We start from the raw sequence: 26,605 nt of genomic DNA, 5'->3' as shown, positions 1-26,605 counted from the left end.
GCTTGAATCGTAAGATGTACTTTCCCTTATATCTCACTATCGAATCAATTGATCTACTAAAATGAAAAAAAAGCCTATCCAGTCGTTGCAAATTTCTTTAGGAAGGTGGTCTTCTTTGCAGCTGAACGGCTTAGAGATCATTACGAGGGTATTAATAACTTGATGGTCTATCAAGTATGCTAGCATGACGCGTGAAACAAGTTTTGAAACAGGACATGCAAGTGTTCTGTTGCTAACTATCATAACTAGGCTTCTTCTATTTCAGTTTTTCCAACACATGTTAACTGATGTTGTGTTCTTTTGATATACAAAAAAAACCAAAATATTATTTGGTTTCAAGCAGTCTATTGTTGCTCTCTTTTGCTTTGGGCTCTTTCATCTATATAAGTTTATTGTCTTGTTTAAAAAGGGATGATTGGGCACATAAGGGTGATGTGATCTACGTAATTTTTGCATGTATGTATACAAACAAGACCAAGTAATTTTGAGTACATTCTTTTTTCTTGCTTTTATCTTTCTCTCTTTTGTTTCTACAAAATGGCATTGGGACCACCCATTCCAGAGTTCATCAGACAAGAAGGAATCTTTATTCAACAATTAACACCTATAGGAGGCAGTTTGATTGGATCCTTTTTTGTGGGAATCATCCCTCTTTTAGTTGTCCTTGTCATGCTGGGTGTGTTCCGTTTACCAGCTTACTACTCAGCTCTTTCTGGATTAATTGTATGGTATGTGTAGATACAACAGCAGCTCAATTGCTTACAACTACAAGTATCTTCATAGCCATATTCGGTTGGCAAATGCCTGCTCTACTAGCATTCGAAGCAATTGGAAATGGCATAGTCTACGCCAATTGGCCTATCATGTGGATTGTCTTCAATGCAATGTAGGTAATTGTTAGTTGACTATGAAAGATTGACATTCTTGCAGGTTTATCTACAACATTACGGTCCATTCCGGCATTTTTCATCTATTTCGACGCTGGATGATTTCAAGTACGCCACCTGATCTGAGAGTGATTTTGCTGATCATTGGTTTTTGTTTTGGTGCTTTGTTGGAAGGTTCCTTAAAATCGATCCATAAAATCGAGTTACTAATTTGGGTAATATAGGAGTTGCTGGGTTTGGCGTACCTGGAGCTATCTGTTCCTCAATGATGGTATCATTAGGGTAACAATTCACAAACCCTCTCTTCAACCTATTCATTCGAACTTTTTTTGGTAACAGATTCAAACCAGAAGATGCACTGGTTTTTACACTTATTTTTGATACAACGCCAGTTGCCTTTGGTGCGTTAGGTATCCCTGTAACAACATTGGCTTCCCTTACTGGCCTTCCTGTTCTGTCGCTGTCTGCCATGATGGGGAGACAATTACCGTTTGTTAGTGTCTTTTTGCCTATTTATGCTCTCTTGTTTTACGCAGGTCCCCGCGCAGGCTTGATTGAATGCTGGCCTATTGCAGTCGTCGCGGGTATCTCTTTTGCTCTTGTTCAAAGTGTGTTTGCCAATTTTGTAGGACCAGAACTTCCAGATTTGATGGCAGGTCTAGCATCGCTAATAGCTGTGGTTTCGTTTGTTCAATATTGGAAGCCACCTTATCGAGCAGAATATGAAGCCAATCTGGATTTTATTTTATCTAGCGAAATATCGCTCTCCATAAATAAAAATTGCCTGTCGCCAAAAGGAGAAGAGCAAGGACGCAAGACCTTGCCGAACACAGAATTAAAACTGACTTGGAAACAGATTGCATTAGCTTGGTGTCCATGGCTGACCATTGTGTTGGTTGTGATTGTGTAAGTAATTTAAGGGTGCGATTCAGTGTCACCAATTTTTTTTTAGATGGTCGTTTGCTCAGGTTTCGCGAATAGGTCAGATCTACGTTGAATGGCCGTATTTACATCAGCAGGTAAATAAATTAGGGTGTAACAAACGCTAAACATCGATTCAGGTTTGGCTGACGCTTTACGGTAAAAAATATGACGCAGTATGGGTATTTCAACCATTGGCAACAGGGACAGCTATTTTAGTAGCATCAATTCCTTTTTCAGTCATTGTTGTGCTAGTATATGGACTTAATAGCCAAATTTTTTCTTTGGCTCTACGTGATACTATTGTACAACTATATAAACCTATACTCACTGTATCCTTAATAATGGCATTCGCATATCTTTTTAATTATTCAGGTATGAAAGGGGTTTATTTTGCACGTTCTTCTCTGGTTCTAATAATATCAATCTATTAATAATCTTAGGCATTGTGTATACTATTGGATACCAGCTAGCGTCAGTTGGCCGTGCGTTTCCTTTTCTTTCTGCCTGGCTAGGATGGGTTGCTTGCTTTTTATCCGGAAGCGATACGTCTGCAAATACCTTGTTTGGAAATCTACAGGTTGTGGCAGCAAGAGAGATTGGACTCTCTGCTGTATTGATGGCTAGTACAAATTCGAGTGGAGCTGTTACGTCCAAAATGATCTCTCCTCAAAACTTAACAACAGGTGTTTCTACAATTGGGTTGCAAGGGCAAGAGGGACGTATCTTACGTCGAACTATTCTACACTCGATCTTTATGTGTTGTATAATGGGTACTATAGCCTGCATACAGCAATACGCAGTGCCGGGTATGATCCCTTCCGAGTCCTGATAGTAAGCGTTTTTAAAATTACGTAATTTAAAGAATTATTAAAAATAGTCTACAGTATGCAAACCAAAAATTAAACTTTCACATTTAGAATTCAAAAGAAATCAGTTTCGTCATACATTCAGTTTCGACCTGTGTTGCCAAAAGGACATTTAAATTTCTATACGGTTCTAACAATGCTCTCTTTGAAGTCGTATGGAATTGGTAGTATTGTTTTTCTATAGGACGCCTTTGTTTGAATTTTTTCATAATAAGATCAACACTAAAACAGAATATTATTAATAAGCAAGCCACTGCACAATTTCCGTTAGAGTCAATTAATTCTTGTGAATATGAGCTCATGATTAAAGAAGCAGTGTAACATCAAACTGCTTTGGGAATGATGAACAATACTTGAGCATTCCATTGGCTCAATTAAGGCTAAGAAAGCGACATATGGATCATTGAACAGAATGCTCATAAACTTATATGCTAAAAAACAAACAGATACATGGAATTTCTCTTTCTGTCTCAAAAGCAGAAATAAATTCAACAATGACCTTCAATGTAAAATCAACTTCCGCAACTTCACTTTCTTTAAGCGGAAATATAAATCACTAAAAAAAGGTTTACTATAAATAAAATAAAAGCATACATGACACACAGCTCAAGTGTCTATAATAAACATTTTTACTGTTTTAATCGCACTGTGTCTTTTACACAGAGTTAAGTTGAGTCCATTCTCAGTCATTTTCTTTTCTCTTTTTCTCTTTTTCTTCTGCTTTCTCCTAATCATAAGGAGAGCAACAGCACAAATCTCAAATTAAACAATGGAAGTACTGGTTATTTTTAGAATGCAGGGATTCAATTTCATTACAAATGTCAATTAACAATAGCTCAGGGGCAAAGAAGGTAATCAAAGTGAAAGATCGATTGACTTTTATGGTAGCTTACTGTCACGTATCGCTTTTTTCCCCAGCGACTCGGTTTAATTTCAAAACTCCCTACAACAGTCAGTTGGATGTTTTAATTGGCCGATCTAGTAGGGGTTATTTTTATCCTAGTCACTGCCTGTTGCTTAATTCTGTGCTTTTACTGCCACACAAAACGTGGTGGTGTGTATCTCCATCAAAATCATGATTGCGGGAAACATTGTCAGTAAGAAAGGGTTTGATGCACCGATTTTAAGCGACCGATGTAAGTTTATTTATAAATTTTTTTTTTGATTTATATAACCAGGTAAACTTTTTTTCATTCCTTCTTTCTTCTTTCTTTTTAGACAATTACACAAAGAGCAATTAACATTCTCTTTCTCCTTTTACTCTTCTTATCTTTTTAAGATTATTTCAGCCGCTCAGTTCTCTCTATTTATACAAAATCAAACTCCAATTGTGGAATTTTTATGCTTTAACAATCACATCATTATGCCTCCGAAAGAAACAAACGATCAATATCAACATGCAAGACAACAAAGCCATGGCAATGACATGTCTTTTGATGAATTCTTATCAAGATACCACGACAATTCTCAATTATTGGATCATATCCTTGCTGCCAAAACACAAGAGGAAAAGGTACGCATAATTGACTCTAGATCAAAAAGGATGTTAAATTTGTATACAGAGAAAAACAGCTGAGGAGTTGCGTCAAGCTGAAGAAGCTCGTTTACAAGACAAATTTATTCAATATGAATTGAATCAACACCAAGATACCCCAATTGGTAGAAATGTAGACCCATTTTTAGGTAGGTAAATTCGTTCCCAATAAACGATTGTTTACCTGGATGTGTTTAGATGACTTAATGGGTGGGCATTCGCAAGCCAGTACCTCCTCCCTTTTTGCAGTGTCACTTATGGATCAGCACAGCCAATTTTCGGATCATTCATCGTCCTTGCAGGCAGGGATTAATACCTCACCTTCTCTACCAATAACCACATCAGAATTTCAATACATGGAAACTATAAGTATTGCTTCTTCTTCCCCTTCGCTGGATTTGATTTCACCTACGCATTTTGATGTCTACCATGACAACAACAGTGGCATGGTTATGTCGTGTTCTCCTCCTGATATGGATCTCCCCCTCTTCCCATCCACTTTGACGACCGCACCCATTGTTCCTTCATCCAGACCTATTCCTCGCCAGAACAGTGACAGTAGCTCAGCCAGTTCAAAGAAAACAACACCTAACTCTTCTCCCAAACCGCATTCAGCATCCACAACGTCTCGAAAAGGAGCACACCGCACATTGTCGTACGAAAGCGTCATGAACCTGGGCGAACTAAACATGAATAAAAATGATAATAAAAATAAAATGAAGGCTGCCTCACCTCCAAACACTCAACCTCTAGACCATGATAAAGTGATGGAAGCACTTCGGGCCAAATTACGTAGATCGACTTCTCCATATCAAAATCCTAGGCCCAAACCTTCACCAGAACCTACACCACCACCACCTAACACTTATCCTACTACTGGCGTATTGTTGCTCAACTTGAAGAATCGTCGAAGAAAGTCTTCAGTAACAAAACGCGGAAGCAACAATAACAACAATGGTTCTGGAAGTGCTTAATAATCTTTTCTCTTTCTCACTCTCGTTTCTATTTGACATATCAATCCTTTTTCTTTCTTTTTATATGTGTATTTATCATTCATTCATTCATTCATTCATTCATTCATTCATTCGCTCTTTTCTTTATATATTTACATGTACATGCTTTTTCATCCAAAATTCTCTCTCTTTTCTCTTTTTCTCTTTTCTGCTGTCATACTATCCCTTATTTTATTACTTATGTAGATACGAACTTATGCTATTTAGTACATATGTAACATCATCATTATATATATAAATATATCAATCTCTGTATAATCTTGTAGCTTTCAACCTGTACCACTTTGCTCATCTATGTGTGATCTGTGGAACCTTTTAAAGACAGGATCTAAGCAAAAACAAAACAAAACTCTGATTTTGATTATTGAATTCCATGTACAGGCTACAGTGTTTTTGGCTAAAATTAGACACCGTGTTTACCTTTTTTGGACGAAACATAAATGGAAAGTTAGTTTTTAGATGAGATTCACGGACATCATGCATTGCATGAGTTTACTTGTAAAAATCTTTAATTACACTTTTTTTTCACAAGTGTTTACTGCTTCCATTATGGTGATTCTCCCGATTTTTGAAAATAGAAGGTTGACCATCACCATTCCAAATAGCTATAGATATGTCTGTCATGTTCTTGCTGGCGTTAATGTCTCGGTCCCAAAGGATCGAACAGTTTTTTCAAAGAACTCCGTTCCATTTGCAAGCTTTGCGTGCTCCAAGTTCCTTGTTTTACGTGACAAACAAACCTATTTAATATGTGAGAAGCAGTCTTTTATAGGTTGTATTCATTTCTTACCTTTGAGGTATTGTACTCATTGATCATGACAGCTGCTGCTGTCAACTGTTTTGATCTTTGGTACAATAACCTTAGAATAACACCACTGATTCCTAAGAGCTGCCATTTCATAAGAACGTTTTCTTTATTTTTTAAACCGTCACCAAACACGACCACAGGAACCTTTGCTGATGCTGTAAACTTGGATTTCTTATAAATCGACTCTCTTGGAAAGTAATTGCCCGTTGATGCTTGAACTTGTCTTGGCTTCTTGGTTTTCTTTTCTTATTTCTATTAGTTTCTCTTCGTTTTGATTTATTGTATTTTTTGAACACCATATAGAAGAATACTCCCATTTACTGATTCATTCTGTTGATATCAATTGTCTTTGCCGCGAAGGGTTGACTTTCAATCGCTTCGATTCCAGCGTCTCTCCTCAGTTTAAGTACCTTCTGTCTTCGCCAGTCAACTCCTGCAAAGCTTTTTCGTTTTTTTCGAAGAGTAACTTGTGTACTCTTTGTTGTCTTCCGAGTATAAAATCGTGGCAGTAAATGCTGTTTTGCAACCTGGATTGATAGCCACTGGCAAGAATAATTGCTCTACCTCTTTTTTTTATTAAATCTTCAAGGTCCAACTCAGCTTTTTTCTCAACCTCTTTTTTCTTTTCGCGTACAAAAATGATAGAAGCGTCAAAATCATCGGTGTGTATCTTCAGGTTGAAGATATTCTTTCCATTATGTGGAGCATCAGTTAGATCTTCCAATCTTATAAAAGAAAATTCTAATAAACTCGAACGAGTTATATTCAGTTGTACTTATCTTTCATGAGAAATCAAATACATCATGGAAAATTCTTTACTCTTTTAAAAAATCAGATATTTTTAATGTTTGAACAGAGAGACTTAGTATTTATCAGAACATATTTCTATCGTAAGGAAAGAAAAGGAGGAAGGGGATGCAATCAAGGTTTTTCTTATCTTCATCTGACATCTAGTAAAAACGATCTTCTTATGCACTACCACCTCTATCGGACATGTTCAGATCGACATTCGCAAAGTACTGGGTAGAGAGGGATAACTAAAAAACACTCCATCCACTCCAAAAAGCAACTACTTTTGTATGAATACGCAATTTATTAAAGAAGAGGAAGTAACTATAATCATTTCATGAAAAAGAAAAAACATTTTATCCATAAAAGATATTTTATCAATTATAAAGATAACTGATTTAATTGTGTTAAGAAGGAACAATATGTAATATATCTTTGTGTGTTCTTTTCTCACTTGATTTATTTTTATTTGTTTTTTAAAAGGTTATGGATTAACTATTGAGTTGAATATATGTCCAAACGTTAGTACGCATATCCATCTAAAAACTAACTTTCCATTTACGTTTCGTCAAAAAAAAAAGAAAAAGAAATAATAACGTCGTCTAATTTTAGCCAAAAACACTGTAGTAAGTAACGTGTTACCTGTTAAGTTAAAAATAGACAAAAAAGCCATATTTGTTACTGCAGAATACAAGACATGGGAATAAAACCATTGTCTTGCTTTTTATTTATCAATTCTTTCTTTGTATGTAAAGTCTCCTCTGATAGCCATATACAATGGTAACACATTTGTTGTGATCAAAACCTAGTGTCCCTGAAAACAAAAAATAAAAAATGTTTCTAATGCAATTACAAGTCCGCACTATGCGAGTAAACAGAACCCTTGTAACACTTTTTTCTTTTCATTTTTGATTTTATTCATGTTCAAGCTTACAAAAAATCCTTATTCTATACTTACTCGATCATTAACGACAAAATCAAACGAACAATGGATACCTAAGAAGCGGGTTTCAAGGCCCACTATGGAAAAGATGCGTACTTTGGCAGCTCTTGTAAGAAAAATGTTCAAGACAATAAACAAACTAACTCGGATGTCAGTAGCAACCAGAAGTTTATAATTCAGTCAAACTTTCCCAAGAATTTAAAGTATCTGTTGAGGCAGTCAAGCGTATTTTGAAATCAAAATATGTGCCCAAACCAAGAGATGCTGAACGTCAAGAAAGAAATCGATATGAAGCAATGGGAGAACGCAGAAAGCAGTTCAAAACACAAGGTGACTCTAAAAAACAGTAAGAACTTAACCAATCAAAAAGTATACTTAATAAAAAACGCGTGTATTTTTATTATTATTATTATTATTATTATTAAATGAGCCATGAATTGGTGTAAACAATCATAGGAATAAAGAAATATGCGTGTTTATTCGCGAGCAGCCTTTTCTTGTTCATAACGTTCCTTGTCTTTGGCAGCCTTTTCATTGTAGGGCTATATGATTGAATGAGCATAGAATCATATAATCTTTTTTTTTAAAAAAAAATTTACCTTCTTTTCTTCATCACTCATGCTCTTCCATTTTTCACCAAGAAGCTTACCGATTTGGCCTTAAAAAATTAAAAGTTAGAGACAAGATAAACTATCATACATTACTTACCAAAGGTGACACCAGGGTTGGCATCCTTAACAGATTGTCTTTGTTCTTGAGAAAAGTACATGTAGGCAGACAAACCACGCTTGGGAGCATTGGGGTCCTTCTTGGAACGCTTCTTCTTGTCGTCCTTATCGACAGCACGTTTAGTATCCTTTTGAGTTTCCTTGGGCATCTATTTGTAGAAGGAATCATTAGACAAGGTCAACATTTTTTTATTCATGCGGATTTTAAATTTCATAGAGGTAAAGAAGTGTATGTGTCTTATAAAAAATGAAAGTACCAACAAGAGATGATGAGAAGAAGATGACCAACAAGTAAACAGAAGAAAAAAAAGAAACCACGTTTTTTTCTCAAGTGAGAAAGAGTAAGTAGGAAATGAAATAAAAAAATAAAAAAAATATTTTTTTTTACTTGTGTGTATAAGCAGTGTATAGCGTGTATAGGCTTTAAAGAAGTAGAGTGTATGGCTTACCTTTAGAGTGCGTTAAAAATATAATGTGTGAGTAAAAGCGCTGTAAAACAAAAAAAACCCGCACACTATAAAACCTCCCCCCTCCTTATTTTTTTATTCAGCTAAAAAATTGGACGTTAATTTATGAACCAATCATGGGCGTACTCACCTTCTTTCAGTCACGTATGTATTAAACTTCCGAATTCAAAAGTGCGCGCTCGCTCACGCAACAATTGATCTTGTGCCTCGGCTAAAACAAACAAGAGGTACATATAGCATGTTCAGGAGACAGAAAGATTGACGTTTGTTTGAGTACGTTGATATTGAAATGCTTTTTATATGTATCAACTTCTATCAGGCACAGTACAAGAAATGTTAATTTAGATAAAAAAAAAAGGGACTTGTATTGTATATTCTTATTGATTTTTGTCCTTTCTTCCATACAAAGCGATATGCATTGAATTGGTATCTAAAAAAAAAAAAAAAAAACCAAAACATGATAAAAAAGAAGAAAACAAGAAATTGAAACGTTTCTTCTTCTTCCTTTCGTTTATTTTGACATGTCAGCAAATAATATGAATAGGTCCAAGTCATTGACTCGACCTGAACGTCAACGACCTCGAACTGGTATTATCAATTCAAACCCTAAGCTTCACAGACAGTATCCTCAGCCTTTGCCCGACCATTTGAGGACTAAGCTAGCACAGCAGAAACAGAATTATCATAGACAGGAGCCCGTACAAGAAAAAAAAATAAAAAAAAGAAAAGAACCAAATGTGCTTAATAACTGGTGGGCATGGATAGCCTTCATATGTACCTGCTGCTTTCCGAATTGTATTATTCGCTTCTGCTTTAACAAACCAAACAAAGGGATGCAACAAGCTTGGCGTGAAAAAGCAAGTGTTGTTTTATTTTTGCTTTATTTGTACAAATCCTAATTATTGTGTAGGTTGCCCTGTGTTACTTGGTAGCCTTTCTTTGTGGTGCTTTAGCTTATATTACTTACGGTCTAAACATTAATCTTTGCCCTTCTAATCAATTGACATTTCCTTATTCAACCAAAGATAGTAGAGGAAGACGTGCCGCCATCTTTAGACAAGATAAAGTATACGTGTTTGGTCAAGTGTATAACTTTGATACGATGCAAAATTATTTCGCTCTTCATTCTTTGAATCTGACGACGGATTTCAGAGGCATGGAACTGAGCTCAATCTTTGATGGTGATACAGACAACAGTTGCGCTTATTTCTATCACAATGGCCTTGATCCTACTTTACCTAGTTGTAATCTGACAAGCAATTCAGGTAAAACAAAAGGCTGGTTTATACATATTTGTACTTATAATGGAGTTAGGCAATACATTGAAGCAATTGAATGGTGCATGTCTTTTATTGGCCGATTTGCATGCATACAGCAACAATGGCAATTATCTCAGCTTCGAATGGATGGACATCCGTCCTCATAACCTTGGCCTTATTGGTAACACGGTAGTCAATTTGACACACTATCTTGATGATAGTATATTGCTACCTGGAATAGGCAAAACCATTCAATCGAACCGAGGTAATGATATGACGTACGCCCTATCCTATACAAAAGCAGGGAAGCATGCACAAGCATGTCTTTTGGCTCGATACAGTGCAGGCATTGCTTCTGAAGAAGTGGCCAGTTGCATTGCTGACAACATTATCATGGTTGTTCTGTTTATTGTGATCCTAATCATTATTGCTATTCGGTATTCTATGGCTTGTCTCTTTCAATGGTTTATTTCGCATCGTCTTGTCAAGCCCGGTGGTAGATCCAATTGGCTCGCTTGGCGTTCAATTAAAGGAGGCAATGATGATCCTGCTAATCATATTCCTGGCCCATACAACGATTATCGATTCATGACAGATTCCGCTCGTATGCCAAATTCTTCTTCTCAAACAAATACCATCAGCAATCGCACAGATATTGTTCATACGAAGCTTTATACTGTTATGCTTGTTACTTGCTACTCTGAAGGCGAAGAAGGACTAAGGACTACAATGGATAGCTTGGCCAGCACAACTTATTCAGACAAGCACAAGATCTTCTTTGTAATTGCTGACGGTTTAATCACAGGTGCAGGAGAAACAAGATCCACACCGGATATTGTGGTTGATATGATGGATATCTCACCTGCCATGACCAACCCCAAAGCTTGTTCTTACCTTGCAGTAGCTGACGGTGAAAAGCAATTGAATATGGCTAAGGTATATGCGGGCCATTACAAGTCTGTTCCTTGTATTACGGTTGTCAAATGCGGCACAGAAGAAGAACAGCAAGGGTCTAAGGCTGGGAATCGTGGTAAACGAGACTCTCAAGTTATTTTGATGTCCTTTTTCCAGCGTGTCTTGTTCAACGATCGCTTAACTGAGCTCGATTATGATATTTTCTGGAAAATGACATGGCTTATGAAAGGTGTTACACCTGATAAATTCGAGACAGTATTAATGGTGGATGCAGACACACAAGTTTTGCCTGATGCATTGACATATATGATGGCTGCTATGGCAAACGATATCACAATCATGGGGCTATGTGGTGAGACGCGTATCGCCAACAAACGAGCCTCTTGGGTGACGGCTATTCAAGTGTTTGAATATTATATTTCACATCATTACTCTAAAGCATTTGAGTCCTTGTTTGGCATGGTCACTTGTTTACCTGGATGCTTTAGCATGTATCGAATCAAATCACCCAAGAAGGGTTCTTGGGTACCCATTTTGGCTAGTCCTGATATTATTCTTGAATACAACCAGAACGTGGTTACTACATTGCATGAAAAGAACTTACTACTTTTGGGTGAGGATCGTTTCTTGTCTACATTAATGTTGCGTACATTTCCTAAACGACAAATGATGTTTGTACCACAAGCGCGATGTCGTACTATTGTACCTGATGAATTTGGCGTATTGCTCTCTCAACGACGTCGTTGGATTAATTCAACTGTGCATAATTTGATGGAATTGGTACTTGTGTCTGATTTGTGTGGCATATCGTTCCTGTCTATGCAATTCTCTGTATTTATTGATCTGATCGGCACACTTGTACTTCCCGCTGCTATTGTCATGTCTATCTATCTCATTGTCCAGACAGCTATCACTCCAAATCCTCAATGGCAATCACTAGGCTTATTGATTGCTGTCTTGTTTTTACCTGCTATTCTTATTATACTCACTACATTCAAGCTCATTTATGTTTTGTGGTTAATTAGTAAGTAAAAAGAGAAATCACAGACATGCATTAATCATATTTTTAGTCTATATATGTGCTTTGCCTATCTGGAATATGATCCTCCCTCTTTATTCTTTCTGGCATTTTGATGATTTTTCGTGGGGCGCTACTCGAGTAGTTGTGGGTGAAAGAAAGGGAGAAGCGCACGGTGATGCTGACGGTGATTCTGACGGTCAGTTTGATCATAAGCGTTTAATTCTTAAGCGCTGGGAAGACTGGGAAGCTGAGCGAACAGGAACTCGTGCAAATCGCAAAATCCAACCAAGAATACCAAGCAGCGTCTTTTACCGCAAATTGACGTGACCATATTGGTTTTCTATTGGCATTAAAAAATTTTTTATTTATTTTCGTTTGTTTGTTTTCTTTATTCTTTTTTCTTCATACTTTCAACAGAACCCAAGTTCCAAGTCTTCAACATGACCGCCTCTATTTTATCTTCTAATCTGCATCGTTTTCAACAAGATACCCCTCTTCATCAATTCATTCAAACAAACACTGTTGGTGATGTTTTGAATAAAGTAAAGCCCACTTATCGTGGATTGTTGGATTTACCTCTGACTTCTACTATGGAAGAAGCATTTGATTTACTTTTGGCTGGAGATATCTTGTCTGTTCCCATCTATAACTTAAATGGACAAGGTGAAAAGCAGTATGTGGCTATCGTAAGTGCTTTGGATCTGTTAAAATTGTTAAGCACAAAGGTATTATTAATTGGTGTAATCAACGTGAGAAATTTACTTGTTTTTTAGGTTTCTCTGGATACCTTACAAACCAATAGCGATGCATTGTTGATGCCTTTGCATAATGCAATCAGTATCACAGAACCATTAAGAATACTCAAGTCATCTGACAATCTTTCTGAACTTCTTTCTCTCTTTAGTTCTGCAAAGACTCATCGTGTCTTGATTCAACATGAAGGTATTCATGTCTTGCTCTCTCAAATGGATTTAATCCATTTCTTTCAAGCCTCTAACCATCAACTTGGCTCTACTATTTTGGATTTGCCTATCTCTGAAATCAAGTCCAATGGCGTCAAGTTACATATCAATTACAAGTGCACTGCTGCTGAAGCCTTTTTGAAATTAGCTGCTGATGATCACATAAGTGCCTTGCCTGTCATAGATGATAATGGTGATTTAATCACAGACATTAGTGCTCAAGATGTCAGAGGCTTGAACAGAAACCGTTGGGAATCTTTGATGAAACCTGTTGTTATGTACTTGAAATCAAGCCATGGTGATTTGATTCCTCCTTTTACTTGTCATGACCGCTTTACTTTGTCTCAAGTCATGTCCGCTTTTGTTATTCGTAAAGCTCATAGACTTTGGTGGATGGATTATCAAACTGGAGAATTGAAAGGTGTTATTACTTTAACTGACATTTTATCGACGTTTGCATCTCATTAATAAAACTATTACAATAAAAGATATTTCCTTTTAGTCTTCTAGTGTATTTCTTATTAGGTATTCGTATGTGAATAAGGAATTTGGCAGCACCCTGCTTAGTCAGGTAACAGAGCTACTAGACAAATAAGTAATTTAAGAATAAACAATTCATACAAATCTTCATCTTTTTCTCGGACAAATGAAGATATGGCAAGGCCTACTTATGCACGCACAAATAACCCAAATACCTATAGATATCGTCTACTAACATCCATGGTACCTTTGGAGTTGATTTGAACCAAAAAAAGCGACTTGTAAAAAATGGCCAAAATGACCATTCGACCAAAGGATATTATCTGTGGAAATCTTGAGTTTGACAACTTGTGATCTTCTTTTTCACGCTACAAGATTAAATATCCAAAATGTGCGTCTGAAGCTGTAGTTTCTGGTGAATGTGTTTGCTTGGCAATTGCATTATAAAGATGATGAGATAGGGGCGAAAAACCTCAGACCATTTTTGCCCATTTGCTCAACATTTTAGCGACAACTTTGCAGTCTTTTTTGTATCAGCAAACTCAGAAAGCAAAGATCTACAACTTTTGTCAATATACTAAAGCCACATAACCACGTCTTCAAACAGTTCTCAGCAAAAGCTCCATTTTTTTTAAAGATTTTATTATTGCTCCGCGTAAAGTTACCCTAATGGCACTCAAGAGACAGGCGCAATTCATACGGAATTGTATTATGCAATTATGCTGCAAATTAACTAGAAAGGATAATATGAAAGGTATGCCACTGCCATTTTGATTGCGGAGGGAAGAAGAATTGGAATTGCCTTCCATTTCAATCTGCACACAATGTCATCTAGTATGTTCTATGTTCATTTACTCCCACATTTACGTTGAAAAATGCCTAGTTTTCTATCTCTCCATGTTTTTTAGCACTCGAAATAGCATATAATGCTTTAGAAGGATTCACTACTAACACATTTCGTATGCCATCTAGAGCAAAAATCCCCAAAATACAGCTTAAACAAGCCAATCTTTGATGGACCATTACTCGACAACTACATTATCAAAGCAGTCCGTTTCTTCATTCAAAACATGTTCTTTGGAATCAAGAAGTCGAATGGTACAATTGGTTTGGCAGTTTTGTAAAATTCATTTTTTTTGACTCATGAAGGATCCATGGATGTCCGTGATGAAAAAAATAAAACTCGATCAGAAAATTTTTAGAATGACCCAACGTAGGTCTCATCCAACCGAAATCAGGTAACGCCATCTCCAAGTTCTTCTGGCAAAAAGAAAACGAGTTTATTAAGTAAAAAAAAAAAGCGACTTAACTTGAGCATTGCCTTCAAATATGCATTCAAAGTTTGTTTTACACTGTAGTTAATACAAGAGTAGCCTTTTTCAATAGATATTGACTAGTAACTAGACACCTATTACAGCACCATTTGATTTATAGAGTATTTGCGAGCAGGATTTACTACTCTTAAAAGATAGAAAAAAGAGAGGGTATTTTATTATTATGTACAGTCAATTATTTCTTGCTCTCGTTAGCTTTTCTCCAAGTGTCTTGCAACAGTTTGCGAATATAGGCTACTTCACGCTGCGATTCTTCTTTGTCCTTTCTTTCTTGTTCAATAGATATGCTTAATTCTTCAACCTGTTGTTCTGCTTCAGACTTGAGTAATTCTGCACGACGAAGATGTTGTATATTCTCAAGCAATTGAGCCTCCAATGCTCTACTTTTTTCGTCTGCATTCTTTTTGAATTCGGTAGCCATATCGAGTTCCTTCATAATGTCGTCTACTTCTTTTTCCAAAACAGTGATTCTTCTTAGGCGCTCACTCATTTCGTTTTCTTGGGTGGCCATGTGTCTCACTTCACCTTGCAATACTTGGTTTTGTTGAATTGTATCCTGTAATTGACGATATGCATTATCCAAGTCTGTCTGCAAAGTACTGATTTCGTGTGCTTTTTGGTCATTTCATTGTGTGTCTCTTTTATCTCTCGTTCTTTTTTGTTAAGTGATGACTTGAGCTCTTGAACATACAACTCTACTTTGGATTGAGTCTTTTCCAGTTCTGTGTTTTCCTTGGTTGATTCTTCGAGCATCTTTTCAGTCGATATAAGTTTATTGCGAAGTGTTTGGTTACGTGACTCAAGCTGTTCTATCTTTTGACCCATCCACTGTTGAAGATGATCAATCTCTTGGTTCTTTTCTTCCAACAAGCGGTCGAGTTCTTGCACGCGGTCTGTTGCTTTATCCAATGTTTCGCTTAGTTCTTCAAATCGGCCCAAGAGTTTGTCTTTTTGTTGTAGTTCTGATGCCAATGTGTCTATTTGACGCACTAACGCTGCTTGTTGATCAAGCGCTTCTTGAAGACGTGCACGGGTATCTGATCGAACAGACTCGAGTTTAGAAATCTCGGCCTCTTTTTGACGACTTTCGGTAGCTAATTTGGCTAAAAGAGAAGAAGCTTCATCAAGTTTGTTGGACAGATGAGATTTGCTTTCTTTAAGATCAAGGATTAATTCCTCACTAGTTTCCAATCGATGCATTCTTAGGCGATGATCTTCAAGTTCTGAATGAGCGCGTTCTAATTCCATTGTCTTTTTAACGAGTTCTCTGTCTAAAGATTCAATGCGATGCTTGGCTTGCTCTAATTGATCAGCGTAACGCTGTAAATCAATGGTTTGGTTATGCAAATCGCTTTCCAAATCCTTGATTTGAGCATCACGTGATTGTTGTACATTTGTCAACTGATGTGTCAAATCAGTCACTTTGCGCTTGAGTTCGTTTCTTTCTGCCATCAATTGTTGATGACTCTCCGAGTGCTGCTTGTTTCCTTGAGATAAGCGATCTAAATCTACTTGTAATGCTGTCTTTTCTTTTGAGATAATGGCCAGTTGATTCTTTGCATCATCCAGCTCTGATTCTGTCTTTCTTAAATCTTGTGCGTATTGAGAAACAAAAGTGCGTTCATGACTGAGGTCTGTCTTAAGCTGCTTATTATGTGCGCGTTCTTTTTCAAGTGTTTGAGTTGTTTGTTCCAGTTGCAAATTGACTTCTTTGACTTGTAAAGACATTTGATCAAATTCAAGCCTCAAGTCTTCTAATTGACGTTTGAGTCCGTTTCGCTCTGTATTTACACTCTCAAACTGCTGTGATGTGGTGTGCTTCAATTGCTTTTCAAGACTGGCTTTCTCTGCTACCTTTTGATCGATTGTTTGCTTCAATTCTACAACCTGAGTATCGAGTTGCTCTACAGTGAGTTTGTACTTGTTGACAATTGTCTGTTGTTCGTCTAATTCACTTGTCAATCTCTTTTTATCAAACTGTTCTTTTTCTAATTGTGCTTTGAGTTGCTTGTTTTCAAGTCGTTGTGTTTCTAAATCACTGCGTATATGTTGATTCTCTAGGCGCTCCTTGTCTAAATACACATTGAGTTGTTTGACTTGTCCTCGCTCCACTTCAAGATGAGAAACTAATTGATGAATGCGACGCTCAGCATCGGCTACTTCTAAATTGATTTGTGCTATTTGTCCAGTCAAATCTTCTTCTTTATCAGATTTGTGTTTCTTCGCTTCATAAAGTGCTTCTTGGGTCTTCGATAGCTCAGATTCGGTAGATGTTATGCGTTCTTTTAGTTTCAAGACCTGTTGATCTGCAGATATCTTTTCATGCTCTACTTTCTCGAGGTGCTGTTGTAGACGTTTGTTTTCTTGCTGTAAGGTTGCCAATTGAGACTGTGTCTGTTGTTGGTTCGAGTCTTTGTCTTGCAATAGCAAATCACGCTCTTTAACAAGCTCATCGTGCTTAGACTCTAATTCTTGTATTTTTGACGATAAATCATGCGCTCTATTTTCTAGATTGTCTGCATCTTGAGCATAACCTTCTGCAACTTGACGCCAGTCTTTTTGTTCTTCCATTTTGGCTTTCAGTTCTTCATTTTCTTCTGTCAACTTGTTCACTGTTTGTTGTAATTCTTTTTTAAAGGATGTTTCACTGTTGAGATCTCTTTGACATTGGATGACATGAGCTGTCTCTTGTTCCAATTTGTGCTGTAACTCGCTTAATTCAGTACGTGCTCTTTCTAGTTCTGTAGTGGATTTCTCCAGTGCAACTTCTGCATTGTCTAGTTGTTCTGTAAGCTGCCTGATGTGTTCTTTTAAGTCTCTTTTTTCTGCTTGGTGTTGTGTCTTTAATTGAAGCATCTCAAGTTCAAGCTTGACTACCTTTTCTGCATCTTCTTGTGCTTTCTTTTGAATAGCTTCACTAGGTGGCGTTGGTTGATGGTGAATGCCCTCCTCACCCAACTCATACTGTTTTAAACGCTGCTTGTATTTATCGAGCTCATTCACTAATGTACTGATTTGATGACTATGTGCTTTAGATAATGCTTTCATCTTATTCTCGAGTTCAGTTCGCTCCATAGTCACATCAGAAACGCGTCGCTTCAATGAATGACTTTCTTCGAAGTAGGTTTTGATCTTCTCTTGTGCTTCTCGAATCACATCCTCGGATGTAAGTTCGTCTTCAGATACCTGAGCAATCTGTTGTTTTAACTGCTCAATACGACGCTGACACTGTTTATTTAACTCGACCATGTCTTGTCGTTTAATATCGTTGCCCAGTCGTAGTTGGTGATGAAAAAACGTCTCGAATTCATCCAAAGAGTTGATGAGCATACCAAGGCGTCCTTTTTCACTCTCGGTTGAAAAAGAAGAGTGTCTGTTGTCTAGGGTTGCCATAGCAGCACGTTTATGAGGGTGATGTTGACTGGGTGTATTGGACGAGCGCGACAAGATGGAATCACGCGTAGAAAGAATACTGCGTCGACTGTCATCTCGAGGCCTTTTACGAAACAGATTTAAGTCTCTGGATGGCGTTCTCCCTAGAATATAATAAATATACATATAATGAGGTAAAGGTCACACGTACAAGAGCCATTAGGTGTAGATAAAGGGTCCCTTGAAGGTGAGTTTTGCATGGTTTATAGATAAAAGAAAAAGAAATAAAGGAAAAAAAAGGGGGAGGGGGGAGTTAAACCCAGTTTTGAAATGGAGAAGCGCGTCTGACTTGACAGTCAAAAAATAAAAATAAGAACGCGTTTGATGGTTATGCAGCCACACAGAAAAAAATATTGGATGTCTTTAATGCTTTCTGTCCTTGAACAAGTTCCCCAAAGCATAATACTGTAGACCATGTAGAATAAAAGCTTAGGTTGTTTACTTAACAAAAGTAATATTTGATGTAGCCACTATTTGTATCAATCACAGCTTAGTATTGGTTGGTCATATTGTTACTAACTTATTTCTCTCTTTTATATCCCTTCTATTCTCTGCTCCTCCTTATAACCTAAAGTAAATATCACTTATGTATCTCATGCTCTGCTTAATTTCTATATTTGTTGCAAAGCACCATTACTTTGGCTTGTAACACTGTAATTTCATAACAGAATACCCAACTCAGAGGATGGTATTACAAACAAACTGGATTCATGGATTAGACCTTATTTGCCTTTCTATTTATGATTTATACATCGTAAAGACAAGAAGATTAAAGTACATCTAAAAGAGAGAGAAAAGTACTAATAAAAGATCAGAATCTTGTGTTTTTTTTCTAAACAAGTGTTTGATATGACATGTTGCTGTTTGAGCTACACAAAAAAATAAACAACCTTGTATGTGATACATAAATAAAGAAAAAAGTTCAAACTAGAACTCTTTTTTCTTTTTCTTTTCTCAAAAATATGAAGAAGCATGGTAGCTACAAAAAGAAAACAAGCGCGTCTTCAGCATCTTCTGTAACAAACACTCCTATACCTCATAAAAAACCTTTTATTGCTACACAAGACACTACTCTGTTTAAAGGATATGACCTTCCTTTGTTGAGAGGCCAAGGACAAGATAGTGTTTTTATTGAAACAACACACATTCAAGATAGAGATAAACTTAAAGAGTACTTAAACTCTTTCAATACAGAGGAAAATATTGTTTATTGCGGAAGACAACCTGAGGAAAGGACACATGAGTCAAGAACGTTCTTGGAGACATCGTGGGATACTCAGAGCAATACTTATCAACAATTAATTACGAATGGACTCAGAATGGACACGAAAACACTTTTGAAAGGATACAAAAGCTTGCCTACCAATCTTCATATTGTACGTATCAGAATAGAGCAACTACCTTTGATACATCCCAAGCTACTGTTAGAGCAACTTAAACAACGCTTGGCTTCTTTTGGTGAAGTACTTCAGCTGGGTCTTTTGAAGGAAGGTCAATGTTTCGTTGGTAAAGGATATGCCTATCTTAATTTAGACATAGATCCTGAGCCTGATGAAGCTTTGAGACCTATTGTTAACTGGATTGGTGACAGAAGAAGAATTGTCTTAACCTGAGATCATGTTTCTCCATACTGCTATATTTGCAAGAAAGAACATTACATACGAACAGAATGCCCAGTCTATATGAATACAAAAGTATGCTTTAAATGTGGTCAAAGTGGACATATTGTAACCTTCCTTTCTCTCCACAGAAAGCACGAAGAGAAGGAGGAAGAGGAGGAGAGTGACAATTACGTACCTGATAGTACTGTTACACCAAATTCTGAAGCTTCAAGCGTCTCACACAACTCATTAAACATAAAAGCACAAGATACTGATCGGCTTGTTGAATCACTCAAGAAAATAAGAATGGCTGAGAGTGAACGCTTAAAGACACTCATTTACTCTATCAGAATTGAAAAAAGATAATGGAAAGGATATTATTCAGCTTTAAACGTCAAAGTGGCCAAGAAATGATTGTTTTACATGGCCATTATATATGTAGAGAATAAAATATAGTATGCGTCTTTTGTACCTTGACACTAAAGAAAAAAAGGAGTAGGTTAGGTGTAACACAAGGCCCTTCTAATTTTTTTTATGTCCTTGTAAATAAAACCCTATTTTTCTTTTCTTTTAGTCTTCTTTCTTCAATATTGCATCATGTCGATAAAGAATTTAGAGATAGTCAAAAAGAAAGAACATCGTCTTAGTAGACGCTTAACGATTGATACCTTAGAACCTTATGTTAACATTCGTCCTATCATAAAAAGTAATGTGTCGCTTATGAAATAAAAATGTACTCATGCTCTTCTGTTTAGAGGCTGATAATGAAGCAGCATCCATACTAGTCGAAGCTTATGCTGACAGCCTTTTATTGAATTGGATCACGGGTTCAATGAAAGATCCCAAAAAGAAACATGACACGTATCAAGACATGTTTAAAATGTTGATCAGGGCAGCAGCTAGTAAAAGTCGTGAATTTGCGGTCCAAATCAATGGTTGTAAAGGTATCTTACTTTGGTCTGAAGGCAATAGTGATATTTTGGCAATCAATAATGCCATCAGTAAAAGAAAACTTTGGAGTAGTCTAGGTGGTATTGCAACCATGGTAGTATTGCTCAACAACAAGAGACATTGGATTATTCATGCATTTATAGAAAGCCATCTTAGCACATCATCGTAATTTGACTAAAATGAAAAAGAAGATTGTAGGCGACCGTAATCACCTCTCAATAAACTTTATCGGTGTGCTACCCGCTGAGAGACGACGTCATTTTGGAACGAGTTTGTTACAATATGTGCTAAAAAAGGCAGATGAAGTACAGTTACCTGTGTTTGCTGAAGTTTGGAGCCAGGACATTTTGGGTTGGTTCAAGAAGTATGGATTTGAAGTACATGTACAAAAAGATTTGAATGATAAGGAAAACATCTGTATCTTCTATCTCTTACGAGAACCCAGACAAAATATAGAAACACAAGTTACAAATGATCCAATTGCTGCTTTAAATTTAGAGCCTCCACGAGAAGATACAATTACTGCTTAATTTTATCAATAATAATAATAATAATAAAAGTAGACTAAGAAATCGTCTTGTTATTTTGTTCGATATCATAGTCTTCAAACAAGCCATCCCATTGTTCCTCAGGCACAATGGCACCAAACAACAAAGTCATATTAGCACCAAGCTAATTAAATGTCAGTATGAGTATTTAGTTAAATATTTCACTTACTTTATCCAATTCTCGGATGATGTCCTCTAGTGCAGTAACATAGACATAATAAAACAAATAAATATGATCCTTTTCTAATAGTTTCTTTGATTGTACAACAGGCAATTGACGTAATCGCAAAATCAATGACTCCCATGCTTTTCTTGCTGGAGGCAAGTAAGGCGGTAATGGTGTCTTGAGTTTCATAGCTGAAGCTAGGATGTAAAAGTAGAGTAATATATTGCCTACCATTTCGCGTCTTTCTTGGCTGACAGGCACAATGAAGTCACGCTGTACTTGCTCAAACCATGCATCTTTTAGAATGACAGCACGCATGGCAGCAAACTTGTCCGTGATATTTTGGAGTGAAGCCAGCATATCACTATATGTCGATACAGGAAAAGCACCTTTCAACCGAGGTTCATTGGGTGTCTGTTTCAACAATTCTTGAAGTTCTAATAAAGCACGTTGTAATCCAAGCTCCAGATCCATCAGCGCTTGCGATTTTTGTTCTCTTGCTAATTGCAGCTGTTGAGGATCACTATCTTGAGGTTTTTCAGAATAAACAGAAACAAGTTTTTTGTAAAGCCAAGCTAGTTTCAATAAGAAATCAGATACTCCTTTGCGAAGTTCTACACGTGCTTCATAAGGCCAAACATAAGCTGTGGCAAACAGACCAAAAATGACACCGACAAAAATCGAAAAACATCTTTGTAAGGCAAGTTGAGTTGCCTGTACCCGATTTGTATCTCTATCATTGTATTTGTTAAGCATAACCAGGTTGTAAGCAAGCAGTGTAAACTGGCCAAATTTTCCATGTTTATGGTTGAGAATAATCCAAAAATTGGGTATAGAGAACAACCAAGTGCCAAAAATGAGAATATACATATTTCCCGGAAATAAGAGGTAAAGACACATGGCAACAAAGCATCCTAATGCAGTAGAAAAAATACGATAAATAGCTACCAGATTTGTTCCTCCTACAGTAGTTGTCATAACGACCATCAACTTTTTTGATGGGTTAGTCATACTTGAACAAGGTATTTCTAAACTTACAGTAATAAGGGCCCATTCCATACGCCATTCACGAAACCAAGGGCCAATTGAGTCTGTAAAAGCAGGCAAAGCAAGCAAAATGACTGCAATCGTTGCTTTTGTAGCATACCTCACTTTCTGAAGTTTGAATAACGAAGAGATGCGCCAGACCTTAAGCACCATTTGCCTCCACTTGGTTTTGGGTATAGGCGTGTGTAATGTATCCATTTTGTGTCTCTCGTTAGGTACAAATGCGCTTTGATTTTTTTGAGCGTTTGCTTACTCTTTCTTTTATGGAAAAATTCTGTGAGCAAAGCAAACAAGGAACGCTTCTTTTGTTTTGCATCGGACAATGCCTGAACAGACTCTACAAGGGTAATCAATCCTCTTGCAAACTCAATCATGTTAAATACAAAGAAATAAACCAGAAATACGTTTTCTTGAGGAATATAAGAAGAGTCTTGATGGTATTGAGCACGATGATAGTTTAGGCGCTTCACTGCTTGTCGTTGAGACACTTCAAATAAGGCGATAGCTTTGATCAAATTTGTTTTTAGCGTTTCATCACTGGGCCTTGCAGGTGATTGAGTTCCACTAAATCCCATTTGAAGGTGATAAATAGTTTGTTTACATGTATACGCAAGCGATTTCAGTGGTTGGCGTATTGTATGAATGAATTCAATCAGTGTGTCGTCTTCGTTATCTTCTTCAGAGTGATATGCTTGTTCTTTTGTCAAGTCATAGTGGTGTTTTTGACGTTTGATTTCACCTTCAAATTTGCGTCGATGATGATCTGCTTTGATGTTCCATGTTGCTTTTGTGTGTTTATGTTTATTACGCTTTTTTCGTGATTGTTTGTTTATTTTTCTCTTTTTTTGTGTTGATGCGAGCGATGAGAATGATGAACTGCTCACTTGACCTGTCTGATCTTGTTGCATTAATTCAAACTGAAGACCACAACTGCTTCTCAGACCATCCATGGATTGCGCTAAACGCTGCATATTTTTCACAACGGCATCATATTCTCTTGTGCAACCACGAACTTCATCGTTCCAAATGACTTCTAGCTTTGCTTCTTGTAGTGATTTTTGCAAAGAGTTAAAACTCGCTCTGTGTGATTCAATTGCTTTCTTGAGTGAATGGTTTGCTTTGAATTCAGGCAAATCATCATCCAGTAGAAAAGTCTTGGTTAACAGTTTCAATAGAACTTTGTACGACGCAAGAGTTGCTTCAAGGCCATTCCTTTGTAGAAACAATAAATGTCAGATGACGAGGATTATGCAGAGATATAATTACCTTAGTTTCTTACTTGCAGAAACTGGCCAGAACAATATGCAGCAAGAAATGGTTACCAATGTACCTATAGCGACTGCAGTTGTAATCTGTTCAATACGAGTTGTGTCAAAGTCGCCCAGGTTGGCAGAGCCTTCTCGAACCACAATGATGAAAATAATGATGAAACATAAACTTGAAGCTATAGAGGTACATTGAGTGAATATTGAGGTATAAATAACGAGCAAATATTTACCTGTTGCAACAGGAGGCTTATTCCAATGAGCTTTTAAAAATGAAACAATAAATGTAGATCCTGTAAGCCAGAAACCCAAAGATATCAAGTGTGCTACGACAAACATGTTTCGATCAACAAAGAAATCAGTTGTCAGCATTGACCCTATGCAAATCACCAAAGCAAACAAGACATATCCCCAACCATAGCAAGCTGCCTCAACCATACCGCCCAAGCTCTTTGCAGGATTAAAGAATACAGTAGCTGTAGCTACTAAATGACTAGATACACGATTATTGCCTATGAGGCTGTTGAGTGCTGGTATAAAAGTAAACAAGCTGCCTAACATATAGGCAAAACTACATTTCAGAACAAGGCGTTGCTCTGGCGTGAGCTGAAACAAAGGTTGAACTTGTTTCATGTAAATCTCCTTTATTGTTGTTCCGCCACTTTCTTTGGGCATCGGTTTCAATGTCGTTAACGGTTTGTAATTATGCTTGTTACTGCCCTTCTTAAATAGATATGAAGAATTATCTGAGTCCGTTGTTTCTTCTGTTGAAGTGATCGTTGGAGACGAATCATAATGTTGTGTATGTGGGCCTATACTTGAATAAGACTTCTTTTTCTGATCTTTTAGAAGTGGTGTTGAATCATGGATTTCTTGACTTTTTTTTTGTTTATTTAAAGTTAGAATCCCTAAATACTCCCCTTGAACCTTAATTTGGGTGTTACCTTTCTTGTCCTGAGTGACGTTCTGTTACTCTGTGGTGAAGATCCGATTGATTGGCTTGTTCATTGTCCTCCTCTTCTTCTCCTTGTTGATAGTCAGGATCGTCTGGTATGGTTGATAGTGAGACGGTTCTTTTTTGTAGAGTGCCGTCGTCTAATACAACGTCAAATGCGCTATATCCAGAGGGAGAAGCAGTTGGTATTGAGCCTACAACAAATCCGTTCAATGGTGGTGATATACGTTGATCATAATGATATCCGCTTGAGTCCAGAGTGGCATTTGGACAAGGTATAGACACCGCATTGCGTGGCAGTCTTTTTGAGTTTGAAGCGTCAGACATTGTTTTTTAAAAAAAGAAGGAAAAGAAAAAAAAAAAGGATATTGAATCAGATAAAGTGATGCTTTTTATGTTTAGATTTAAAGTTCAAAATCATAGGAGCGAGAGAAAACAATAACACCTGCCAATGGCTCTACCTCTAATTAGTTACCTTTGTTTTTTTTTAATCGAGTTCTGCATTGCTTTAGAGTTGGTAAAGCTTATCTTCTCATATGGTCATAAATTGCCTTTTTTGCTGTATTTTTTAAAAGAAAATTCTTCTTGCTAACTCCTGCAAACAAATATATTGTTATTTTTAGCAATCAAATGCACTTACATTTGTATTTACATTCAATAACACGATCTAAAAAAAAAAAAAAAAAAAAAAAAAAAAAAAAAAAAAAAAAAAAAAAAAAAAAAAACTGGTCTGAAAGCGATAAACAAAGTTATCTTTTGACACAATCAAAGATAGCCTTGAATTCATTTCAGGGCGGAAAGCTTATCTTTCTTTCTTTTTTTTTTTGGAGTGATACAATTTGCACCGATTAAAGTCATGCTCATCTACTTTTGATAATTAAATTATGATACTCTTCTTTAGCCAACGTGTACTCGTTAATTCGAGCATACAGCTGTATTATACATGTTGTGAGATGAAGAGAAAATAGATATAAAATAAGAGGAAAGGTAAGAACACAGAGAAAGTCCGTTAGAACTTGCATAGGCTTTTATTTCCCAAAAGAAATCTGATCTTTTTCAGTTGCTATAAATGTCGAGGTATTTATACTTTTTCTTCTCTGTCAAAATATTATTTTGAGACTAGCTTCTTGACTACGGATTAGTTTGTTAGATCAGGAACAATTAAGAGAAATGTCTTTAAAGGAAGTTGCCAAAGCCAATAACAAATGATCTGAACTTGAATAAACTATTACATATTTGTCAAATGCCAGTACCAATGTATTTGTCAGCTCTAACTGTCACTTTATGAGGGCCATTAATAATAACAGAGTCACTAGGTTCATAATCTCTGACTATGAGAATGATGTAGTACTTCTAGTAGAATGAGTGAATGTCAGTGACTATAGATCCATTGCAATTGCCATAGATGTGATCTGGTCTTTTGCCATGATCATCATTTATTGATCTACGCATACGAATTCATATATGTTCACAACATCATAGACTACTTTAAATAAATTAAATAATGTAAATTATGGATTTCGGTTATAAGTCTTGATCTATTAAAAGATACATTGACTTATTCAGTACAAGAGGTTCTTTTATGTCTATTTCTGATGTAAATTGATTATGATATATTTTAGTATGTAATTGAACTTATTTAACGTCAGATCATCACACGTAATAAAACGTTGTGCTGATTGTACAATTTTTTGATGTGTAATAGTCGAA

General features: G+C 36.6%; 10 protein-coding genes across 10 annotated transcripts; 7 read left to right on the top strand and 3 right to left on the bottom strand.

Moving 5' to 3' along the window:
• Window positions 1-537: 537 nt before the first annotated feature.
• B0P05DRAFT_464655 (lactate permease) lies at window positions 538-2,640 on the top strand (the record flags this gene model as incomplete). Its single annotated transcript, XM_051574227.1, has 8 exons — window positions 538-728; window positions 773-886; window positions 931-1,061; window positions 1,112-1,169; window positions 1,227-1,793; window positions 1,840-1,906; window positions 1,949-2,183; window positions 2,252-2,640. The coding sequence occupies 8 exons, from the start codon at window positions 538-540 to the stop codon at window positions 2,638-2,640; spliced, it is 1,752 nt and encodes a 583-aa protein (XP_051437642.1).
• A 1,178-nt stretch (window positions 2,641-3,818) lies between these two features.
• B0P05DRAFT_354724 (uncharacterized protein) lies at window positions 3,819-5,434 on the top strand. Its single transcript, XM_051573605.1, has 3 exons — window positions 3,819-4,190; window positions 4,240-4,360; window positions 4,410-5,434. The coding sequence occupies exons 1-3, from the start codon at window positions 4,041-4,043 to the stop codon at window positions 5,183-5,185; spliced, it is 1,047 nt and encodes a 348-aa protein (XP_051437641.1). The 5' UTR covers window positions 3,819-4,040; the 3' UTR covers window positions 5,186-5,434.
• Window positions 5,435-5,844: 410 nt separating this feature from the next.
• B0P05DRAFT_584740 (uncharacterized protein) lies at window positions 5,845-6,125 on the bottom strand (the record flags this gene model as incomplete). Its single annotated transcript, XM_051582386.1, has 2 exons — window positions 5,845-5,964; window positions 6,015-6,125. 2 exons carry the CDS (start codon window positions 6,123-6,125, stop codon window positions 5,845-5,847), a joined length of 231 nt encoding a protein of 76 aa, XP_051437640.1.
• Window positions 6,126-7,465: 1,340 nt separating this feature from the next.
• On the top strand, window positions 7,466-8,232 carry B0P05DRAFT_531179 (uncharacterized protein). The gene is made up of 2 exons (XM_051576937.1): window positions 7,466-7,873; window positions 7,923-8,232. The coding sequence occupies exons 1-2, from the start codon at window positions 7,742-7,744 to the stop codon at window positions 8,112-8,114; spliced, it is 324 nt and encodes a 107-aa protein (XP_051437639.1). The 5' UTR covers window positions 7,466-7,741; the 3' UTR covers window positions 8,115-8,232.
• B0P05DRAFT_531171 (high mobility group box domain-containing protein) lies at window positions 8,137-8,994 on the bottom strand. Its single transcript, XM_051576936.1, has 3 exons — window positions 8,473-8,994; window positions 8,364-8,422; window positions 8,137-8,306 (listed from the first exon to the last, which is right to left on the bottom strand). The coding sequence occupies exons 1-3, from the start codon at window positions 8,639-8,641 to the stop codon at window positions 8,241-8,243; spliced, it is 294 nt and encodes a 97-aa protein (XP_051437638.1). The 5' UTR covers window positions 8,642-8,994; the 3' UTR covers window positions 8,137-8,240.
• A 469-nt stretch (window positions 8,995-9,463) lies between these two features.
• On the top strand, window positions 9,464-12,586 carry B0P05DRAFT_602542 (chitin synthase). The gene is made up of 4 exons (XM_051583271.1): window positions 9,464-9,816; window positions 9,870-10,224; window positions 10,274-12,157; window positions 12,204-12,586. Exons 1-4 carry the CDS (start codon window positions 9,481-9,483, stop codon window positions 12,479-12,481), a joined length of 2,853 nt encoding a protein of 950 aa, XP_051437637.1. The 5' UTR covers window positions 9,464-9,480; the 3' UTR covers window positions 12,482-12,586.
• On the top strand, window positions 12,566-13,617 carry B0P05DRAFT_531167 (uncharacterized protein). The gene is made up of 2 exons (XM_051576935.1): window positions 12,566-12,879; window positions 12,928-13,617. The coding sequence occupies exons 1-2, from the start codon at window positions 12,595-12,597 to the stop codon at window positions 13,582-13,584; spliced, it is 942 nt and encodes a 313-aa protein (XP_051437636.1). The 5' UTR covers window positions 12,566-12,594; the 3' UTR covers window positions 13,585-13,617.
• Window positions 13,618-19,324: 5,707 nt separating this feature from the next.
• On the top strand, window positions 19,325-19,975 carry B0P05DRAFT_584734 (uncharacterized protein; the record flags this gene model as incomplete). Its single annotated transcript, XM_051582385.1, has 1 exon — window positions 19,325-19,975. The coding sequence occupies one exon, from the start codon at window positions 19,325-19,327 to the stop codon at window positions 19,973-19,975; it is 651 nt and encodes a 216-aa protein (XP_051437635.1).
• Window positions 19,976-20,538: 563 nt separating this feature from the next.
• On the top strand, window positions 20,539-21,492 carry B0P05DRAFT_531163 (uncharacterized protein). The gene is made up of 3 exons (XM_051576934.1): window positions 20,539-20,669; window positions 20,719-21,008; window positions 21,058-21,492. The coding sequence occupies exons 1-3, from the start codon at window positions 20,561-20,563 to the stop codon at window positions 21,442-21,444; spliced, it is 786 nt and encodes a 261-aa protein (XP_051437634.1). The 5' UTR covers window positions 20,539-20,560; the 3' UTR covers window positions 21,445-21,492.
• Window positions 21,401-25,253, bottom strand: B0P05DRAFT_531162 (Fusaric acid resistance protein-like-domain-containing protein). Its single transcript, XM_051576933.1, has 7 exons — window positions 24,885-25,253; window positions 24,174-24,817; window positions 23,942-24,119; window positions 22,967-23,887; window positions 22,667-22,901; window positions 21,632-22,618; window positions 21,401-21,586 (listed from the first exon to the last, which is right to left on the bottom strand). Exons 1-7 carry the CDS (start codon window positions 25,220-25,222, stop codon window positions 21,479-21,481), a joined length of 3,411 nt encoding a protein of 1,136 aa, XP_051437633.1. The 5' UTR covers window positions 25,223-25,253; the 3' UTR covers window positions 21,401-21,478.
• Between the last annotated feature and the right edge of the window lie 1,352 nt (window positions 25,254-26,605).

This window comes from Gilbertella persicaria (genome assembly GCF_025201335.1).
Source record: "Gilbertella persicaria strain CBS 190.32 chromosome Unknown B0P05scaffold_8, whole genome shotgun sequence".
In the NCBI taxonomy this organism is placed as follows: domain Eukaryota; kingdom Fungi; phylum Mucoromycota; class Mucoromycetes; order Mucorales; family Choanephoraceae; genus Gilbertella; species Gilbertella persicaria.
The sequence above is the reverse complement of the archived record's forward strand: the minus strand, read 5'-3'. Positions and strand labels throughout refer to the sequence as shown.